Source organism: Cimex lectularius, unplaced genomic scaffold, assembly GCF_000648675.2.
Source record: "Cimex lectularius strain Harlan isolate CLEC.00 unplaced genomic scaffold, Clec_2.1 scaffold2, whole genome shotgun sequence".
Lineage (NCBI taxonomy): Eukaryota > Metazoa > Arthropoda > Insecta > Hemiptera > Cimicidae > Cimex > Cimex lectularius.
In genome coordinates this window covers 6,337,753-6,361,307 of record NW_019394219.1, presented here as the reverse complement: position 1 = coordinate 6,361,307, position 23,555 = coordinate 6,337,753, and the positions used below count along the sequence as shown (strand labels likewise).

The 23,555-nt window shown below is 33.4% G+C and overlaps 1 protein-coding gene and 1 long non-coding RNA gene across 9 annotated transcripts in view; one reads left to right on the top strand and one right to left on the bottom strand.

Annotated features, from left to right (window-relative positions):
* The window catches only part of LOC106666708 (rho guanine nucleotide exchange factor 11), a 237,147-nt gene that overhangs the window by 170,765 nt on the left and 42,827 nt on the right, over positions 1-23,555 (bottom strand). For 7 of the 8 annotated variants that reach the window (XM_014394066.2, XM_014394068.2, XM_014394070.2 and 4 more), the window contains 13 exons: positions 20,086-20,237; positions 19,829-20,026; positions 18,163-18,276; positions 16,821-16,902; positions 16,424-16,752; positions 16,248-16,361; positions 16,092-16,190; positions 15,930-16,022; positions 15,661-15,854; positions 15,412-15,598; positions 15,242-15,353; positions 15,008-15,172; positions 14,855-14,905 (listed from right to left, as the gene is read on the bottom strand). In XM_014394066.2, coding sequence (XP_014249552.1) covers positions 14,855-14,905; positions 15,008-15,172; positions 15,242-15,353; positions 15,412-15,598; positions 15,661-15,854; positions 15,930-16,022; positions 16,092-16,190; positions 16,248-16,361; positions 16,424-16,752; positions 16,821-16,902; positions 18,163-18,276; positions 19,829-20,026; positions 20,086-20,237 — 1,890 coding nt within the window. The remainder of the gene's footprint in view (positions 1-14,854; positions 14,906-15,007; positions 15,173-15,241; positions 15,354-15,411; positions 15,599-15,660; positions 15,855-15,929; positions 16,023-16,091; positions 16,191-16,247; positions 16,362-16,423; positions 16,753-16,820; positions 16,903-18,162; positions 18,277-19,828; positions 20,027-20,085; positions 20,238-23,555) is intronic. The other variant, XM_014394069.2, reaches the window with a different exon arrangement.
* The window catches only part of LOC106666713, a 62,229-nt gene continuing 52,613 nt past the window's right edge, over positions 13,940-23,555 (top strand). The window contains exon 1 of the long non-coding RNA XR_001340468.2: positions 13,940-14,426. This is a non-coding gene — a long non-coding RNA (uncharacterized LOC106666713). The remainder of the gene's footprint in view (positions 14,427-23,555) is intronic.

Below are 23,555 nucleotides of genomic sequence, written 5' to 3'. Positions count from 1 at the left end.
AGACCTAAATAAGAAACTATGTTTTTATAAATGATATTTTCGACATTTTAATTACAAGAAATATCGAAACACGTCTGCCAAATCAAAAACAGTTAGTACAGAAGGGCAAGAATGACTAAAGACGACCAAACCGCAGGTTCATCACCCAGCAAAATCCAAGAATCTCAAAGTTTGAGCAAATATGATCAAAGTAAATATTTTAACCGATAGGAAATGCCAAATGTCTGCCAGATTGTATATATTTATTGTCAATTTATTTCAAGTAATAAGACAATAAAAATGGCGAAAATGCCAAAAACATAGCATTAGAAAGTAGTGAGAGTGAATATAGGTTCCAAGAGAAAGGTAAAAATATTGATGGATGCAGAACTGTCAAAATATGAAATGAAAAGACAGAAGAACATAAGCACAATTTAGAGTAAAATAATATAATTATGTTAAAAATTATTCCCAAAACAAAGAAAAACATTTGATAAGAATCAGTTTGTTGATATTTGCAACTGATGAAAACCGTCTCGTGTTCAAATTGCTTTAGGTGGAAAAATAACACAAAACGGATAACGTCAGTTTTTAAATCCTCTCTTATTTGATGTCTCCTTGTTGTTGTATTCCACTATTAAACCCAAGTATTTTTATATTAGTTTACAAACAAAACCGTGCAGCTATTCTATAGGAATATTTCCAAAAAAGTAAAACAGTTTAATAGAACTGTTATAAAACAGAGTAGCTGGCGCAAATATTGAAAAATACAGTTGAGGACATTCTAATTAATTAACAGATTGGCAAACAATAAAGTGGAAGAAGAATGAAGAAAATTAACAACTAACAACTTTAAAAACTACTATTTCTATCGCGTATTATTTATTTTCTTTTAATTATGTCTATTAAAACACCTGAATATATTTTATTTATTTTGTAGTTTCAGACTAAAAAAATTCCAAGTGATTACCCCTAAACTAAACATCCCATTATTACGGTAATGCGTACTCATGTAAAATCTCATTTGTCCCAATTGCCTTGGGTTAAGTTTATAAAAGGGGTTTTATAAACGGGTTCAAATCCCAATCTGCAGTAGACGGTAGATTCTGAGGTTGAATCTTATGCCAGGACTACGACCATTTTCGTGAAAATTCAAACAAAAATAAAACAAGGGCGATATTTTGTCAGCATCCTTATTTTGCAATATAAAAAATGTAATCCAAAATATATCAGCGTATCTTAGGGTCATTATTACATTCAAGAGATACTTTTGCAATTTTTTTTCAATCTTTATGTTCTAAAAAATGTTTGTCAACAAACTTGTAGACTCGAGATAAAACTGTATAAGTTTTGGAAACTGGATTGATATATTATTAAAAAATTAGTGATTGATTGTCATTGTTAGTGAGGAAGGCTGAATATAAGGCGAAAGCTTGGCATAATTCAATCACGTTTTGCTAAAATTTGACTAATCCAGTTTTTCCCAACTTGTCACACATTACATTGTCGAGGTTTTTGCTCACAATTTAACCAAGTTTTGAATGTTCAAAAAACTTTTGCTGCATACATAGTATAAAGTACACTACTATCAATTAAATGTTAACTATGTTGAAGTCATTTGCACTGCTCTCTATTACATGTACAATGTAGATGCTGGTAGTTCCACTTGTGAAGTTCAACAAAATTTATCCTGACCCACAAATTTGATAATTCACAATATGAAACAATTCGACCGGCTTCTTTTTTGAATGTCAAATGTTTAAATTATGGCTTTTTTGAATAATTAATTTATGTGGAATAATTCGCCTTGAATATTACCAGGCATAAAAAAAAGTTTAAAAAGTTAATTGCTTAATTTATTGTTTAATTAGATAAAAAGATGACGTTACATTTTTCTCTGTTGATATATAATATTCTAAAATAAATTTGTTTACATCTAAATTTTATGTCCTATAAACTGGGTTGTCACTAAGGGGGTTCGCTACAGCATAGGACATACCAACCCCGGGGTGCGGGTGGTTTATAAAAAAGTCGAGTTGAGAGTGAATCTGGTACGAATCTCGCTGGATTCGAAACTATTACTAGTTAAACTATTACAGTTGGGTTCAGAACACATGAATTTAACAAAGTAAGATATTATCTCCTGTTAAAAAGACATAAAGATACAAGAGATTATTACAAATATAGAAGCTAATCGATTTATTTTTATGGCTCAAATGATCACATTTGAGGAAAATAAATTGTTAAACAAGAGGAAACTATTACAATAATGTACCAGAGTTCAGCAAACATTAATTTAAAACGTAATGACATATAACAATTATTAAAATTCCGTTTAAAAAAATGTAAAAAAGCCGATGGATTTGTACAAATGATCAGACTTAAATTTGTGGCAAAATCATTTAAGGTAATGTAAGATAAAATTAAACAAGAGAAACTATTTAATAGTAGAATGTACATGGTATACATTCATAAAAACTAGTTTAATTACTTTATCCTTGCACCAGTTCAACATAGAACGGGTTAAACAAATTTTTTGAACATTGTCAAATTCTATGAAAAACAAATGGACATCTCTGTTTGGCAATGTCAACTTTTTTCTAAAGACATTTTTTATTGCAGAAAACAATATTAAATGTCCTTTATTTTTTTTTGGAGGGGGGATTATGTTCGAATGTAGCAATTAGCCCAGAAAGAGTTTTTTATAACTATTATAAAATGTAGGTGAAAAAAATATGTATTATGCAATATTATATATTCACCGCACAAAATGTTATATAATATATTTTCATCTAATTAAAAATTAAATTATACATACAATATTACCGTGATGAATAACAATGTTTTTCCCGATTTTCACGTCATATTATTCATGAAATGCGATACATTTCGCATAAAACCACTAGATATTATAAAAAAAGAAGAAGATCGATGGTTAAGTTTGTGGGTCATAAATTGTCAAAGGAGATCAATGAGTCAGTGGTCAAACTGTTGAACCACGAAAGAAACTGCAATGTACTGTGTGTATATATCACAGTATTATGAGTTTTCCAGTTGAATGTATGTCAACTGAATGAACCTCCGACGGTCCGCCTATTCTCGCCGTTTTCGTCTGTCAAACACAGAACTGTGAGTAAAATCTCAGCGTAGATGAATTTAACTTTAAATTTTATAAAAACCAGTGTAATTATAAAGTATACGTGCTACGGCTGAAAATAAAACGTAGAAAAGTACTCTCCACGATACGGGAGCAGAGAGAAAAGCCGTTGCAAATTAGATTCGTGGAGTATTTTTATTCGCCGGCATCAGACGGCGACGGCTTGATTGAATTATCGACAGCACAAATTCGGGAGGGGAATTTATAATCTTTAAATAAAATATATAAAAAAACGTACAGTCATTATAAGAAACGATCTTCGTGTTATTTTTAGTTGAGACTCATTGATGAAACAATATTCCAGGGTGTATCGGATTTATCTTCTAGTGCATTATTCCGTTAAACCAGCTACGACATTGGGTTGTTAAAACGAAATATTTTTTTAAAAAGAAAAGTGGGCAAGAACTAAACTTTATAGTTACATATAATCAATAATCTGGTCCCATAACATAAATAAACAAAACATTACGACCGTATTCTCACTTCGGAATTCCGTCTGAAAGTATATTAAAAAAATCACGTATTATCGATAAGAATTCAAGAAGGGTAAACATAAGCATAACGTATTTATACAATATTTCTGTTCTACCTTTAGCATAAATCGTAGCATTATGGTGGAAAAACCTTTTCGTATAAATATTTAACATTGCTGAAATGCGATCGAGTAGTCCGGGGACACATGGGACGGTTATCACGAATTGCTGACAAGTTCAATTTTATAAAACCTTTGCTCTTTATTTTTGAGTACACTGTGTCCTTATCGATTCAAAGATCGGCGATTAAGGAGGACAAAACGTTTTCATTTTTCATGTCGATGTCTGTTTTTTTCAATGCCAAACCCAGAAATCGTGCATTCTGAATTTACACCATGGAGAGATTTGGACTCCGGCAATAAAATAAAAAGAATTGTGGGCTTTATTTCTGTTTGCATTGATAACGCAAGATTTCAAACAGATGTTACAATTTGTAGACCGAATTGTAAATTTACGGTACGGCGGTACTGCCGTGACGGTTTATTCCCGAAAAAAATGCTACATATTTTCATAATAAAATGACCAGAGGGAAACCGAGGACACCCCCTATTTCACCATATGTTAAAAATAAAAACTTAAAAGTCTAGGAGTTTCGAGAGTCGCAAATTTGCAGCGAGATAAAAATACGTGGGGGCCGTTATAATTCATTAGCTTTACGGACGGGCAGCACTACAGGCGACAAAATGTTACAAAAAAATTATCAACATACCAAAATAAAAATATATAATCCAAAACAAAGATGCCTTTTCTCTTGGAAAATCAAATGGCGCGAGGACATTTCGGAAAAACAATTTTTTTTAAGCCGGTGGGTTTAAAAGGGTTCTCGGACTTGGCGAGGCGAGTGACAAGATGCGAAGTTCTTCGGGCGATTTTCCAGTCGTTGATGTGACTTACATAATCACGGCTCGTGTCTGACACCGTCCACTTCGAAAAGTAAAAAAGAAAAGAAAAACGAAAAAGACACGTACAACACGGTGAACACGAAGAGACTGAGCGGCTCACACAGTTGGAGGGGATTCGAAAGAGGGAGCCGAGGCGGCGGGGGTAGAGAGAGCGGACTGTGAAAAGGGGTGCGCGTCAAGCCCCATTTTCCTCCGAGAGGACATCCTAATTGAGTGAATTTATTGCGTGCTTGTTATTGCGATTAGCCTGGAAGAAAACGGGACACGACTGGAGAAGGGGAATATTCCAGAATAATTTCCGTTTTCCCCTAATAAACGTAAGGACAGGGGGTTCGTTTGATCTCGGCCCGGTGCCTCAAAAAGGGGCCGCTCGTACAAAAGCCACCGGCAAGCAGATGAGTATGACTTTTGCATTTACACAGTTAAGCTCTATTAGTTTAAAGGTCGTTTCGGCTTCGACCGGAACGCCGTAGAGATTGTACATCTCCAACAGGAAAGATCGCACCACATTTCACACGACATCTAATCTAGTATTGCAGTTATCAATATAAAATTGTCGTTGGTACATGAAAAAGTCAAAATGATAAACAGAGTGAAAAAGTTTTCCGATAGATGACCGTAATGCCAGATCTCACAAAAGATTTATCATTTGATCCTTGCCGTTCAACCTCATATGCCTGTATTCGTTGCTATGGTCTGTCACATCAAACAAACTCACCGCAAAAGATGGCAAGTCTTTTTAGACACATACATTCACAGCCCAGTTTAAACGTTATGATCCTGTATCATGATCGTAAATTGATTAATCCTCAATTGTAAAAACTTCACCGATGATTCGTTATATTAAATTTTACTTTAAAAACTGTCATACACTCGGCTGAATATGGCAGGTACAAGTTATCACCGATAAAAACCTGCCAATCTTGGCCATTTTAGGAAATAAGTGTATGTTTATACTATCCTAGTATAGTATAGGGTATAGAATAGTATATCCTCACTGGTTCAGCCTCCTGCTTTTCTTACAACGGAAATAGATTTAGTTTGGTCGTTTCCAATCATTTTGGACTGCCGGTTCTTGCTGGTTTGTCTTTCAATCGAAGGTATTTATTACTGACTTTCGCGGTCTTCAGTTATTATCAGGGATATAAGCTGAGCAAAGCAACCAACAACTATCCAACCACTGATCATCGCGAAAAATTAGTTCCAAAGAACAGGTTCATGATGTAAATATTATATAAAATATATGTTTGGGCCTGTAATGGTAAAATGTGTCTGAAAGACGAAAGCAGTGTATCAAATGTTATACAATCCGACTAAATACAATATTGTGAAGCACAACTTTTTAATGACATTTTGTATTATCTACCAACGATTATTTCATTGTTTTATTTCTTTAGTAATCTACCAAACATGCTAAGGCTTTAATTAATACATGGGTGTCCCGTTTACGGAGCAGTGGCAAAAACTGAGATCGGGATATCGCCAAATTTTTCAAAATTAAAGTGCTAGCATAGGTGTAGATCAACGTGATACGAAAGAAGCACAAACCAACACAAACACAAGTTGGGAGTTCCTCTGATACAGGATTTCGTTGAAGTTCCGGAAGTTCCAAAACTAATTACATCGTTGCGAAGGGTGTTCTCGCTAGAATGTATGCAAGACGACAAAACCTATGTTAAGGTCTCGGCTGTCACAAAACATTATATGAGAAATCGAATTGTTCAAAGTGGACAGTTTTGGATAGTTTAGACTTCCCCGGTCAAATCTGTCACCCAAAATTCGTCTCTACGGACTGTCAGACGCGTTTCGGCCTTTCGCCGTCCTTCAGTGGTTGGTCAGGGAGCATGCAGGGTGAGGCAAGACACGATCTTCCTTCCATAAGAAATTTCAAAACGCTACTATTGACAAAATAACAGATTCATGGTATAAATATTATATAAAATATGTTGATGAAATTCGCCGACCGAGGTTAGGAAGATTAGGATAATGGAAAACGAACAGACTAAAGTTCATCAACACGCAGACCCTAAGAGGACACCTAATAAATTCGATATACAGATATTATATCATAAATAAATGTTGAAATTGCTTTTTAAGAAAATTATATTACAAAATTCCGCTGTGACTTTTACGCAATAATAAAGATTGATGATAGATCGATGTGTATATTACATATGTGCGTGCACATTATATACATATATAAAAGTTGATCGTCAATTTTGTAGAAGAAAATACCAAGTGATGGCATTAAAAAAGAAGTCTGGAAACCAACGTCAATTTATAAGGTTTGTAATTTATAGAACGACCTGATAAAAGATACCATAGAAAGACACAATGGAAGCCTGCCGTTTGAAGCCCAAATATTCAAACCTCGACGTTGTTTTATTTTCTCTTATTTAAATCCACCTAAATGTATATCCTATTTTCAACTGATAACGATTGAATATAATACTTTTTAATTTTACAACAATCCAAAATCGTACCTAAGGATAATTTAAATAACAATCGTAAAATATGTTATTTAAAATGTTAAAATATGTTATCGTAAAATATGTTATAAGAAAATTATTATTTCTTAAGATTTATATGTTACGTACATGTCTATACACAGAAGTTGATTTTGGCTTAACTTAATAAAAAATCACGAGCAAATATACTAGTTTTATATTAATTGGAGATTAAAAAGTATATGAGTACATCACACAAAAAATAATGTTACGTAAAATAGTTTGAAGGCAGATAATAGATTTTTCGATTCATCGCTGAGAATAATTTATGAAATAATGGTCCCCAATTTCCATGTGACCTCAATAAAGTTACGACAAAACTTGCAATTTTATCAAAAATATTCTAAAAAACGCGAATGAAGTGGATATGTCAGTTTCGCGAAATTACATAAGAGCAGGACAAATGAGCGCATTAATTGCTTTATAGAAATAGAAAACCCGTCTGGAAAGTCGATATCTTTTGTTTACATTTTCATACCAGGGATAACGCACAAGTTTGAAAGTCGACGAGATATACGTGATCATCGCCAGTGCAATAATCACAACGCCTGTAAAAGCACTTCCTTTAATATGTGCCTTATCGCGATCCGAAGGAACAATTCTTTTCAAGGCAGTGTTCACCACTGAATTAAGCCATCGCTACTACAAAATATGACGTTAAAGATTAAATGTATCTGGAGGAAATTCGTTGGCAAACGAGACTTAAATCTGTTAAAATACACTGTCTAGAAAAATGCTAAGACATTTCTCTTAATAATAAATTTAATTTTGAGATTTATTCTTGAAGCCTGCGGAGTGAATGACTTGTAATTTGGTGTTGTTTCCGGTCATTCCTGGTCGCCTAGCTTTTATATACAAATCCCTATTAAGTGGGACAAGAAAAAGAGTTCTACTCGTTGAAAAAAAAGTTTTAAATATTGCAGTTTCGCCTGGATGAACTTTCTTGTCTCACCCTGCTTATAACCCTACCCACCATTGAAGACATGTAAATGTCTAAGCGCGTCTGACATACAAAATCAGCTGGTATTGGCCAAACGGAGCAGACGTTTTTAGTATGATCAATGTAATTGTTTTTTCTGTCATGAAGCATTGAATTATTTTGACATCTCTGTTTATGTTTAGTTTAGTATTGTTTGACCCTACTACAGTATTATGGATTCACACTGATGTCATGTAATAATTTACAACGTAATGCTAAAATCCTAACTGTCTTGGTCTAGTAGACGCGTTTCGATATTTCGTCACCTTTAAAGGTTGATCAAGGTTATAAACAGGGTGAGGCGATACGAAATCATAAAGTCCAACAAACAGATTTGTTATTTCTGGCTATGCTTTTCGAGGTTCAGCTGGCAAAAGCTCCATCAGACCTAATACAGTAAGGTTTGAACTTCAAAGAGATCTGATGAGGGGGCTGGCATTTGAGCCCAGAAATGCAAAGCCAGAAATGCAAAAATCAACTGTTTAGAATAATCAATAAATCGCCTACATAATTGTTGTTGTTGGGAGTGAGAAATGAACAACGATCAATTCGCACAGTTTTCATTCGTTTATTAACAGAAAGATAGACAATATTTACGCGGATTCAACCGAAGCATAAGACAAACTCAACTGGAGCGAAAAAATGTGATCGATACTACTATCGTTGCACTGCTAACAAAAAATGAAATAATAAAATGATTTTTCTTTCTTTCTCCCTCTCAATATTTCCCCACCTTTCGTTTTATTATTTTATTTATAATATTTTATTCCGAAAAATACATCATCAGACATTTTCTTGATTTCAATTTAGTGTCCAACAATTGACATATATTTGTATACCATAATCGCATCTGTATTTCCCAGGACTAAGAAATCATCCACATAAATATATTTTTTTAAATTAGGGTTCGCAACAGCAGAGGTCCTATCAAATCTCAGGGTGCCGGTGTTTTTGAAAAAAAAAAAAAAAAAACCATTTGTAAGTATATCGGGTTCGAATGCAGGGCCGCTGGAATCGAACCCGGGACCTTTACCTAACAGTGATGAGCGACGTGGCAACGTCTAAACCGTTCCGGCCACCGATGCCTACATAAGCTAGACTTCAGTTTCTCAAAAACAATTTGTTTCAAAATTTGGCTGTTTGCATACCAGCAGCTCCCTGACTGTGGTATGCCATATAGACTTTTTTTCTACTTTCAGAACTTCCTTGTTTTTAACTTATTAAATCCAGGGGGTAGTTCCATGTAAACCAATTATCGGGAGTTGAATTCAGGTAAGCAGATTTAACATCGCAATGATGTTTCTTCCATTTTCTTTTAACTGCCATTGTTAGTAGCATGTTTTGAATGTTAGAAACACTTTTTTCCACTTTTCCACTCACGAACTCTGGAACAAGGTATGGTTTTGAAGAAAAATTCAGTTGTTACTGTCAAACTTTTGACCTATTTTAAGGTCATCAACAGGATTAAAATATCTTTTTCCGCTAATGAAAAGCCTAGCAAGAGGTTTTGTTTCAAGTGTTCTCTACAATTCAAACTCAACAAGTGAGGGAAAATTGTGATCGATATGGTAATAACAAAAAATGAAACAATAAAATGATTTTTCTTTTTTACAACAGTTGTATCTATCCTTGCTGTTTTCGAGATTTTGTTAGTCTAAGTGTTACAGTCTAGCACATCTTTTATACAATATGAATATACCATGAACATATTTAGACATTTTTTGTGGTGGATTGGTTGATGGTAGCCACACTCTGCTTTCACCCTGACCAACAAATGAAAATACTGATACGCTTAATATGTCATTCAAGGTAGTTTCATTGAACAGGCAGATCAATTAATTAAGATAGTTAGATGTATCTGAGCGAGGATAAGCGGGCCAGGATGATCGGGAACCGATGAAATATATACCCAATGCCAATAGTTTTTATTTTATTGCGACTCAGAAAGGACAATTCTATGATAAACTAATTTCTAATAGGGCTTTAAAGGGGTAGAAAATTGATTTAGCTAGCGCCAAGGAAGTAGAGAAACATCGAATTCCGTTAACGAAAGGGACCAAAAATTGTCGCAAAAGTTAACTTGGGGATGGTTAGGGTTAATTCAGACAATTAAAATCCGGAAAATACATTTGTTATATAAATTCACGCATGAAGACCACAGACGTCTGGCCTGGCCGTAAAAGGGACCCAAGATTGCTATCAGAAAGGTTTTGACATCAATCATTAGCAAGATCCAATATTGGAAAATAGGGAACTGACAAATCACTTTCAGTTTTGGCTATCATCCGGATGCTTGTGGGGGAGGATCAATCGATCCCAGATCTTTTTTTTTTCTTTAATAGCTTTAAACAATTGTGACCCAGTTGTTCCGTTCTTATATGAACGTATGATGTCATGTGTGAGAAATCAAAGAAATTCCTTGTTTAATTCCTACAGCTCTTTGTCTGACTAAGTATAGCAAGTGAAATAAATATATATAATTGGTAGCTTTGTAAGTAGACTTAGATATAAAATGTGTACTTCTGGAAATTAAGCAAATGTTACTTCAGATAGGCAAACTAAATTAGGGACCTTTTTTTATAATAACTGGCATGCATTATTTAAAACTCTAAGTTTGTAATGGACCCATTTTTCTTTGGACGAGACCCAAAAATATTTTTCCTAAATAAGTTTTCCTAATAGTACAAGTCTGAAGTTTTGAAAGGAGTTAAAAGGAGGGTTATTCAAGCCAGACAAGTCTTAATGGGATTGACCTTAGGAGGAAAGAAACCGAGCATCGTTGCTTTTCACAGGATTATGCTGAAGCCCGTCGTTTCAGCAGGCGCCAACCTACTACACCTTCTACTATCATAAGCTGCCTATTCAGCCAGTCGGGGATTTCACAATGGAGATTTTTTTTCCGTCGCAGCGGTAATGACTTTGTATTTTCGTGTGGTTTTCGCCAAAAATGTGAAAACAAAAATTCCAAATTTATTAAAATCATATTAGATTTTTTTTCAATTCTTTTATTTATGTTGAAATTATCTTCAACTAAACCAAAATTATAGAGATGTTTTCATCTCCAATAAAATCATCAAACAATTTCTTTAGCGGAAACATGAACATTTAGCTTACTACCAAAATTGATCTGGAAAAATCCAAAATACACTCCAGGCTGGTGGTAGGGGGCAAAACAAGTCACAAATAACTTTCAGCAACAGTAAAAAATAATAAAAGTTTTACATTATTATTGTTAAATGAGAAATATGCCAAAATCGTTTTCCTACTATTATAAATGAACCTCTAATTTATACATTATATTCATAATTTTATCAAATTGTAATAACAGTAGATATTATAATCATTTTTTTTGTTGTTGTAATGTAATTTTAATTTCTTTGATGAAGAAGATAAAGAATAATGGATCGTCCCTGAGTAGGGCAGCGAGTATCTCGGTCCCCTGTTCGGATTTCTGGAGGAAAAAGGATTGTTGGATTATATATGTTTAAAAGTACAGAGTTGCGTCCCAGCGTGTGTTGAGAGTGAATGTATTTATTGGCGTGAATATCTGAGAGGGCTGATGGCGGAATATCGAGTAACCCATCCACTTATACTTTACTAAACTGATAACTTTGTGGGCTGAAATGACCTAGCTCATAGATCCTGGAGCAATCTGGGCGTCTCTCGGGTGATTTTCAAGGCCGCCAGTAGTTTATTGTAAATTACCATAGACTGGAATTGCCGGTGGAGTGCAAGAAGTGATAGGCTCAATTCTGTACACACATGTACGGATATGTACATAGATTTGAGCTAATATAAATCAGTAACTCTCCTAATATTCAAAAATGTTGATAAGGTAGGTTTTATACTAAAACAAGTCTGCCAAAGAAACCCAAAACCAGACTAAAAAAAAAAGAAACTTTAATAATAAATAAATTGTATTAATAAAACTTTAAATGGTTGTTATGAGCAATTAAAAAAAGAAAAGTCATTTATATTTCTTATCTAAGTTTTAGAATATGTCAACGCATTCCTCTTTTTATATAATGTTAATATAAATAATACGCTTTTTGTAACGCATAGACATAAATAAAATTTAACTCATTGACTACATTATTATAAATTCATTTTCATTACTCAAGTTAACTGAGTCCACAAAATGACCAGCGTGGTATATGTGTTCTATTCTAGTTTTCATCATTTCAAGGGAATTCCTTTTAATCATATGGCTGATTGGCTCTTATCAGAACACAGATCCTGTTGTCTGTACTTATTATGATTTACATTTTTTCTGAATAGTAACAATTTTGAAGAGAGAGTCTCAAGTCACAAGGTAACATAAAATATCACTTTCTCATTGGCTTAAAGTGGGGTAGTCGATTACTTTACAGTTACAGGTGTCAATTAAATTTTATACGTACTTTACCATTATTTTTTGTACTATTTATACTGTTAGGCCATTAAGTCGCCACAGTGTGCCAGAAAGTTATGGCTAAGCAATTTTTTTGTTCGGTTTTCTTCAAAATAAATGAATGTCATCACACTAAACGATTCAGTGGCACTAAGCTAGCAACAGGTAGAGTTTTATCAGTACATGAAATTATATATTTAAACTGTAGTGTTTCTTCTATACTCATAGAAAATATCATTTGAGATTAATGTTAATGATTATAATTATGTTTGCTATGTATAATTCAAATAATAAAAAAGAAATTAAATAATATGACATTTAACAGTAGAGTATAATGAAACTATACGTTTCAACCGAATACACCTTAAAAAAATAAGGTAAACTTTATAATTAAATGTAAAATACTAATATCCTTTATTATAATTATATCTTTTCAAAACGTAGATGCTGATAATGGGGGTAAATTCCCGAAATTAAAAAAAGTTTAATGAAAAAAGCAGAAAAAAACCGTTTAAAAAATAAAAAAATCCATGTTACATAATAACAATTATAAAAGAATTTTGGAGAGAGTAGAGAAGTTGGGAGTATTTGATATTTCTGCATCAATAATCATGCAGAATTGCCCCATTTACTACTATTGGGTAAATGGCAGGTTTATTGGAAGAAAGTTATTTCAAACTGAACATTGAAATAGTTTGAATTGGAAAGGCACTTTCGTTGGTATCATTGATATGTTGTATTAGCATATCCTCTCCTTTGATTTTTGTTAATAACACTTAATTATACTTTTATCTAAGGTCTTGGTTGAGATGAAAAAGTTAGTGTCATGAGCAGGATTCGAACTCACGACCTTCAGCTCAATATTTGGGCTACTCGGTCACCTACAACGTACCTCATCTCAACCTACAACGAGTTTTCCCTCTATTTTCAAATGTCTTGTAATCAGGATTCAATTCTCAGCGACTTAGGAAGAGCCCACTGAGATCTGTTAACGAAGTAATTACTTCTTTCCATATTATATTAATCCATATATATTTATCAGTCGTAGTTGAGCTTAATCATTTAATTTAAACTAGCTGAGTTCGGTAAAACAATGTTTATTAATATTTTCCATAATTATTTAAATATCGTGAGATGATGTCTGATGTAGGTTAGAAAAACATTTTCTTTATCCTGCCAACGGTTCGATCTTTATTGAGATCACCTTCCAGGGCCTGGGCTTTAAAAACTTTGTTTAAATTATACAAATTCATATGTTATATGTATTTGTATAATTTAAACAATGTTTATAAATCCCAGCCCTGAAAGATGATCTCAATAAAGATCGAAACGTTGGCACGGCAAAGAAAATGTATTTCTAACCTATATTATACCAGAATACATCTCACGATATTTGAATAAGTAATTAACGGTAATTAAATATTATACGTTTTACATAATTCATATTTGTTCATGTACACATACCTGTAAAACAAATTTTATTGTTTTTATTGCATTTATCTTTGAGCACTAAATAAACGTTCACTTTGAGCACTTTTCTCGATTCTGACGGTTTGGCGGTCAGGCCACATGCCGGTAGTTTGTTCTACTCTACACCACTGCTGCCTATAGTAAAGATACAAGGGTGAAGTTTGAATCTTTTCCTATCATTACATAAGCGAAACCAATTCTATAATTTTTTCGACTATAATGTGTCAGTAGTTTTTCAACTATAACCGCCGATCCAGTAATTTGTGCAACTAAAGAGTGTTAGCGTAGTTTTTGCGTCTATTGACCGTTAGCGCCTCCAAATCGGAATTTGAAAGACGCGGGAAACGTGTATCACAGCCGGATAGCCGAAGGACAATTGACAGCTGAGAATACCGATGTGGAAATGGACGCCTCAAATTCCTGAAATCTTTTTTTTTTTTTGTAAATCCTTTTATTTGTTATATGCCCAATTTATAGCCCCTAACCCGCTCGGCAGTAATAAAAACAAGGTAAGAAAGTTTCATCAAATAGTTGCAAGATTTTCGAACTGCAAAATTTGGGTCTCAGGCTGAATTTAAACGTAAGATCTTCGGATAGTAGATACTCCGATGCTCAAATATTTGATTTACCATGACTTCGATCCTTGTGCGCAAACTTCTCATTTTCGTTTCGATTCCTACATCTTCTAAATGCATGTACATTGCGTCGCGACTTCATATGGATCGTCCTTTGTAATTAATGATTTAATTAATTCACAATAAGAGGGACTGTGCATATTAGTTCAATCTTACACTAGAAGCTGACTATTGCCTTGGATCCTAACTTTCAACAATACCAAAATTGGTGATTCCCAATGCTTGCTTTGAAAAGTCTCGTACTGATGTTTAATAATAATTTGGGGTGTTTAATAATAATTATTATGATTATAATGCTCTACCTGAATCGTGATCTGCAGATTCCTCTTCCTGAAGTCTTTTTGCCCTCTCCACTGAAACAAAAAATAAATGCATTCAGTCACACATATTCTCAAGATGTAAACAATGAAAGTAAGTAATGCCTCTGTTTTGCGATAGTAATAACGAGAATTTACCTTGTGCGAAATTTAAAGAACTCGGTTTTCTTTTTGTGTTCTCCGGCCGTATTTTTTCCATTAATTTGCTAATTCGGTCATTGCCCCTTTCCTTTTTCACCATAGGGCCAGGGCAGTATTCTTCAAGGACATTGACACAATGTCGGTGAATGTTCAGTCCACAATCTAACGGAATCACAGATTAGAATTTTGAAATAGTTCATTGAGATGTAATAGTGATAGGATAAAAATTACTTGAGCACTGATATCCTTGAGGTCCGATGCCCCATATGATTAGTTGACAATGATTACAGTATGTTACAGTATAATACTGATAAGCAACACAGATATGTCCTTTTCTTGTCATCTACAACCAAAAATAGCTCTCAATGTTGAATAATTTTCTTTATATCACAGACTCTCACCTTTCTATTTTTTCCAATTAATTTTGCCTTTAATAAAGATTTATCTTTTGAAACATAGGTAGGACATCGTTCCAACAATGAATTAAAATGTTGACCTTTAATCCCAAAAACTTTCCCCAAAACAGTACCCAAGGCAGCACCCGTTGAAAACCTTCTATCATCAATAACACTTTTTTCAATGTCTTCGCTAAAAGAAAAAGAAAAATAAAGAAAAAATCCATATTTTGATATGCATTTTAATGAACGTACAGATAGGGTTCCATTTTTGGTACCAGAATACTCTCAATTATTTTTGTCTCTTTATTTTTATCATGGATACTCTCTTCCAGTTCCGAATCCTTTGGCCCAAATAAAGTGCCTAATCCTGCTGTCCTTTTTGCTTGAAAATCAGTCAGTTGTTCATTTAGTTCTTCCTTTGCTTTTTGTCTCGCTTTCCAAAATATCTATTTAAAAAATAAAAATTTGATTCAAAAACATGGTTCTGCATTGAAAAACTTTTTTTTCTTTCTAATAATTACTTTTCTAAGGATTTCTTCTTTGTCAAACTCCTTGAGCAGCACATCATCTATTTCTCGAGCTACATTCTCATCTACATTATTAAGTCTCAGTGGCTGTTAAAATAGAGTTATTAAAAATTTGTGTGTGTAATTTTAATATAAAACAACAAAATAAATACTTACAGCTCCAGGAACTAAAAAACTGGAATGTATTTCATAAGCCCATTTCTTCATTTCCTTAGCAGATCCCTCTTTATATAGGTCTGTTACGAGATAGAAAAGCTAAAAATAAATGTTAATTAATTCCATGAATTAGGTGCAAATATAAATCAAACTTACTAAACTAGATGGATCACTGTTTGAGATCACATAATTAAGAAAAACAGCAAGATGTGCTTGGTGGTTCCACAATTTAGATAAGCTTTTAAAAGGTCCATGATCCTCCATTTGATTCTGTAAAATTTACATAAATATTATCTTTATAGTTACAGAATAATTTTGTCAAAATTTCATACCACTTCTTGATCTGACATATCTTCGTCTTCCATTGATATAATAGGCTGTTGCATTTGATTAGCACTCTGTATGAGAAAATTGCTGAAACCTTTCATTGGCGAATGATCGGATGTATCCAGAGCGGAAGTGTCCGATCGTGGCAGGTCATCATCTGTGATATGAGAATAGGTGTCATCAGGCGATTGACCAGTAGGGTACGGTGGAGGAGGAGTGCCGGGTGGAGTTGTTGCCCTGCGAGGGGTTTCAACTTCCCATGCCAATCCACCCTTGGACCTTTTAGGTGAAGTCAGCTCAGACATGGATTCAGACGCAATCAGCCTCTTAGTCGCTGAAACAAGACTTTCATTATCCCTTTGTCATTGTTGTCACTCCATATGATTCAAAAAGATTTAAAACCTTCAGCCAAAGACATATTCGACTGTAGGGTATCTGGGCTCGATTTCGTTCTTTGGTGTGTGTGGATTTGTGGACTGGCACCCTACAACAAACATCAAGCTATCAAGTAAAGTTTCAATAAATTGAATTAAATAAAAGATAATAAGTTGATATAAATATTGAAACATGCATGTGGTCGGATAGAATATAATTAACAAACAAAAAACTTTCAACAAACAAAATTCTCTACAAAAAATCTTCAAACATGCAACATAAAAAATATAATGCACACACTCAAAAATGCTGGAATCAAGATTTCTTCTAGTTCCATATTCTACAAATGGAAATTCGAAAGTCATTCAAAATTATAAACAGTTTTTTAAAATATATAATTGGTCTACAATTATACAGCAATATACAAAAGTTTAATATTGAAAATTAGAATACTAAACTAGAATTATAAATCTAACATATATTAAATTAATTTAAATTAAAGGGTAACTCATCTATAGTGTTCCTTTTCTCCCCTGTCACTCCCAAAATATCTTGTAATATAGAAATAATAAATCCCCCCACCCCAAAAAAAATCTCTTCATAAATAAATAATTTGAGTGAGAATTCAGCTATTAAAAATGTAACAAACACTCACGGCCAGGATGAGGAAAGAATTGTACAATCATGGTAATAGTGTAAGAAATGGATCCCTTTAACTAGAATCAAGCAAGATAAGTCACTCAATAATACTCATTCAACTTTAACCTTTTAAAAATATAAGTACATAATTATTAACTGATCAATGTTAGAAAATGTCATTCTACTATAATTTATCAGAAGGAGTGCCAATTTATTTGTTTTTGCCAACTGTATTGGGATATATTTGCAAAGTACAAGTGGTGTAAGAGGTTTTCATTCATGTTGATAAAGTACTCGTGCAAACGAAGGAACAAATTTGAAACAATGCTATATGCAGAACATTTTGAATCTATGATAGTTGTGTGAGAAATTTCTATCATATGTTTTTTTGGTTTTAGCCTGTATTTCATGTCTTGCCTCACCCTGCTTATAACCTTGATGAAAAACCACATACGACAGGACAAATATTGTAAAGATGGATAGTTATATTACTCGAAGCAGATTACATTTTGCACAAGAAAACACAGTAAAGAAAAGGTAGAGGATTGTAGAATGACTTTTAAGGGTCACACACAGGATACAGACATCCGGTAGGCAGGGAATATTGTGAGTACATTCTTTCCCGGTCCTGGCTATAGGTTGTTAAATGTATAATCGAAAATGATAAATCAATGAAAAGGTCCAGTGAAATATCCTGACAATTTCTGTCAAATGAGTTATTTTTACTTACCATATAGTTGTGATGTTCCTGGTGAAGAAGGTACTGCCTGGGAGGCAGAGGGGGCGGGGAAGAAGGAAGATGGGGTCGACGGTTCCTGCATGGCAAGGGGGGCGCCTCCATACCCTTGGGTAAAACCCCCGAATGAATTAGTCACAAACCACCAACAAACATTCGCGTTTTCGAAGCTATGGCTTTCCAAAGGGGACCTATCTTACTACTAATACCTTCATCATTTCACTATGTGATTTTTTATTAACATTACAACAGTAATACTTTGGGAAAACTTGATCTATTGTTTTTTAAATTATTTATTAACCTTAGTAAACCTTAGAATAGTATAAAACATATATACATAAATTCAAAACACACTATTAGACACTGCCGATAAATAAAAAGCATTGTACACATATCAAAATTAACAAAGCTATATATAAAAAAATTATGTACAGAATGTGTATAAATAGTGTTTAAAAACAAGGAAAGGGAGGGGGAGAAAGGAGAGAGAGAAAGTGATATAAAATTCAAAACAAAAATTACAAAAAGCCACAGCCACGAAAAGCAAATTAGAGAATAATCATGTTTAATATGTATGTACAATATTTTTTATATTAAATGAATAAATGACCTGAAAATGATAAAAATTTAGTCATTATGTATGTAAATTTCAGTTATTTAAGCGGGTAATATTTACAAAAATAAAAATATTAAACAATAAAATAAAAAACTTAATTTGAAATCTTGATCTTAGATAAAATAGATTTAACTTTAATAGGACTTTTACCTGAACTCTGGTCAATTAAATAAACTCTCTCTCAAGAAAATCACTTCTTAAATTGAAGACAATTTATAATTTATTTAAGAGGACAAAAGTCCTAATTGGAAAAAAAAAATGTGCGTGTTGTTTCTTGTTACACATCATACACAAGGCAAACGATAACTGATAAAATGAAAACTCAATTTAAAATAGAAGACAATCAAAATTGAAAACAAACTTTCAACAAACAAAACTGCAAACACAATGTATAAGACTAAACAAATACAAAGCAAGTATAAAATGGAAAAAAGTCTACAATTTTCCAAGCAGGATAAAACAACAAAATTATGCTACCAACTATAAACAGCTACTTCATAGATGCATGCTCTAAGCACAACTTACTGTGTAAATAAAATTTGTTTTTATGTAAAATAATGACACCTTGGCCTTAAGTGTGAAAAGTGATCATTTATAGAAGTAATCCGAACGTACAAAATAATAATAAAAAATTATGTAAAAATTTTGCTGCTAATTCTATTGTGCAGAGCAATTCCATCTCCCTTTACTTACTTAACATTCTGCTGAGGCCAAGCTTGAAAAAAATTCAGATACTTAATTTTCTTACTTTTTTTAAGCAAAAAGAGATAAACTTCTTAAAAATGCCAACTCTTAAAAAGTTAAGGCTTAAATAATTAAATTTTTGAAAGACCTCTTGATAACTCTTGTTAACTTAAATTATGAGCTCAATATTATTAGTTTAAAGCATTGATTAGAAAAGCATAGCTGGTAAAAACAATCAAATTTAAATATATTGATTTAAAGAATAGCTTGATGCCATGACCAGTTATTATATTTCTCATTTTTATTAGTAATGGTTAATGGTGAAATGTAAGCTGTTTAAAAATATTTTTAAAAACATACCTCCTGTTCGAGTTGCTGGAGGAGTGTCTGGACCCGCCTTTCCGCTCCAATGAGGGTCTTTTGCAATTTTGACTCCAACCCAGAATCATTGCCCTTTGCCAACTGGCTCCTCAAAGAGTCAACGTACCGTTGTTCCTTTTCCAACATTAGATTGAGAGTATGTGTTTTTTGGTGTTCCAACTGCCGAAGCTTCTCATGCTGAAGAATCAAAATTTAAGCAATATTATGCTGTCAAATCCCCCCCTTAAAAAACTTACGTCAACGGGTTGGGGAGCAGTGATTCTGTCCCTTGATTGTGACTGTAGGGTATGGCTCAAATGTCTTGAAGGAAGTGTCGGTGATGCCATGGCTCCAACAGATTTATCCAGCAACGGGAACTGCTGGACTGTTAAAATGACCTGAGCAGCGGCTGAAACACAACGAACAATCAGAATAATGACAAAAACCACCATTAAAGATAAAAAGTTATAACAATTTGTGTCATTTGTATTTTTGTAATATTTACCAGCTTTATAGGTGATAATAATTAATTTGAAAAAACCATATTAGCAATGATAAGATAAATGTAAGTAAGGTTTTTAAGACACTTATAAATTTCACATGAAAATATTGGTGACCACAAGCTGATTTTCTGTTATTGTTTCAAAGCTAACACTCCTTTTTTTATATTAAAAAAGAAATAACAATAACTAGCAAGTCACTGTTTCTAGTTATGTTTTATTCTTGTGTGACCACTTTGTAACACATACAACACATAACATGTGTCTTTTTCTTCCCCAAGCATCCACTGCCAGCATCAAAAATAAGTTTGTTTTTATTAAGAAATTCTTTACACAAAATTATATCGCATTACTATATCTCAAATTGTACTCTTTAAGCTGCATTTACCGGACTCGTCCGTTCCCTCTCCCTTCAACGTCTAGCACTGAAGAATTAATGCCTTGTTAGGCACAAAACTTGTACTCATGTAAGTACAGCTTGGGAATCCCAGATGAAAATGCCTGTTTCATCGGATTTTACCAGTTCAGTGTGACATGGTCTTCAACTAAATTTTATGGTAATACAAATATTTTATGTCATGCCCTCCACATGGGAAAGAACTGCTTCCATTCCTGTCCAAGCAACGGTTGCAATTTTTTTGTCCAAATGTCTGCAGAAAGGCATTTGTACAAAAACATCTTACCGCTACCTCCAGGTCTGTCAGAAAGAACATATTTTGAGAGCTACTCATTTCTCAGTTATGACCAATTTAATGGTTTTCAAAAACTGATCTGCATTCATTTCTGCATGCATTTGTTCATAAATGACTTTATGATTATACTCTGTAGATCTTCGTCGACCACAACATCTTTCAAGATTTTCAAGTCTTTCAGGAAGGCCACATTGTTTTCTTGTTATTCGCTCATTTTGAATCAGATCAAAAATAATGGACACTGCAGTAGCTACACTTCAGTGTTTGCTTAATTGGTCTTTAAATTGTTCTTGATGCATCCGTGCATCTACTTCTCCTCTCATTATCACATAAACGAAGAAATGACTCAATCTATTTGGCGTCTGTTTCTAGCGGCATCGCTCATTCATCATTTCAAACATATAACTTTTCAAATTAACATAACCCTGCTGCTCTCACTGAAGAGATCTTATGATAAACATCTGTAAGTTTGCAAATTATAATCTGTTTTAGCAACTTTTATTTTAAATTCAATTGGCCTTAAATAGTTGTTTAATACTATGTAATAAAAAGATACAGACCTTGCAGAAAATCTTTCACAATTTTAATCCGAACAAAAAACATTAAGTATCTAACTTCCACATTAAAATAAGTACTGAGAGCGATTATTTAAAATTTTCAAATTAGGCTTATTTTCCTGCATACATACATTCCTTTTTCCGATGTATGACATGGTTTCTTGAAGTTGAGACTGACAATATAGTGAAATAAATGAAAAATTCTGTTAAAACGCAGTGTTTACCCTCCTCTATTTTTTTTATTTCTACACCATCTCTCCTCTCTCTCACTCTCTCTCTCTCTCTCTCTCTCTCTCTCTCTCACACACACACACACACACACACACACACACACACACACACACACACCACTTTTTTTCATATTATAGAGATTTTGAACAAGTTAAACACTGAAAATTGTGGCTTTGACTGGTTATAGTTAAATGTCCATAGGTGTTTCCCATTTCCCACAAAACACTTCTATTTGTAATTTATTTATTTATTTTATTTTTTAAGGAGAACTTATAAGGAAAAAATCTTTAATATGTCATAATTTGCAGTTTATTCCTTTTAAACTAAAACATATGCAAACAGAAGCTTCAAAATTAATTTGCTGCCTGGGACAATTGCACGATTAAACAGTAGATTGATTTTATCCTGAGAGGAGGATTAGAATATTAATGCGGATATACTTTTATCAGTTATAATACTTTAACTGATAAAAGAGAAGGAAGACGAGCGAGGTGCATACTGTAAAGTGCCTATGGATAGGACAGATCTTGCCTAACCAGGTACAAGGGCCAACCAGGCAAACAACGAATAAAGTTCATTTTTAAATATTGATCTATTGCTAATTAAACGTCATGCAAGCCAATTGTTCAACGATACGCGTTTTTCTTGCTCTTTGATCAATTCGTTACCAAATAGTAGTAGCGTTAGTTGTCAGTCTGTTCAGGCCAAGGAATTCCCTTTTGTTATATTTACACAAGTACAATTTAAAATGTTTTGCAAGTAACAAGACATTAATTCTCCGGCGCCAGATGTGTGAAGGCAGATGGAACGGATGAGAGCCGGCGGCCACTGCTTTATGCTAGGCGCATATGGTTTCTGATTATCCGCGGACTATCAGAGCAGAATATCTGCAAGTCGGAAGTGATAGGTTTTTCTTTTAATTCTTTAAAAACTTTTCTGAGGGAGACATCCAACTCCCGTTGTGAGGTCTTTGCTAGATTTCTTAATATACGATGAAATCTCTGCAGATTTTACGCTAAAAAGACATATTTTTACAATTATTTGGAGATCGTGAGATGCGGTCTTGTGTGGTGTAGGTTTAGAAAAATATTTTCTTTATTGAGTGAGTACAAATAGTTTGATTGTGTGCAAATTTCTATATTGTGAACATTATTGTATAAATTTCACACCTTACATGTTTTTGTACAATTTAAACAACGTTTGTAAATCCCAGGCCCTGAAGATGATCTCAATAAAGATCGAAACATGGCACAATAAAGAAAATGTTTTTCTTTAGTGAACCACACAAGACTGCATCTCACACTTTCCAAATAATTATTAATTAATGGACACTAAATACTACATACTTATTTTTGTTTTATTTTGATCAATCAAAACTGGAAAATTTAACTCAACATGCTGCCTGGAAACACTTGGGGAACATTGAAAATATAGGAACCAAGGTAACCTTAAGGATGTTACCTAACTATTCCACGTAGCCCGAACTAATTGGGCCAAGCTCTAAACGGTTTAGCTAATAACTACAATAGAAGCAAGCTATAAAATAAGTCTGGTTTATTAAGGAATGATTGAATAGAAACGTGCGAGTTGAAAGATTATCCGAACAATAGCAGAAGTGAAGTTTACTAAAACTACACAATGTTTCTGGACATTTGGCCTTCCTATCCTCGCTGTTTTGTTTTGCTCACTTTTAAATAAGAGGCAATAAGCTGAAACGCCAAACAATAGACTAAAATAATCACAAACG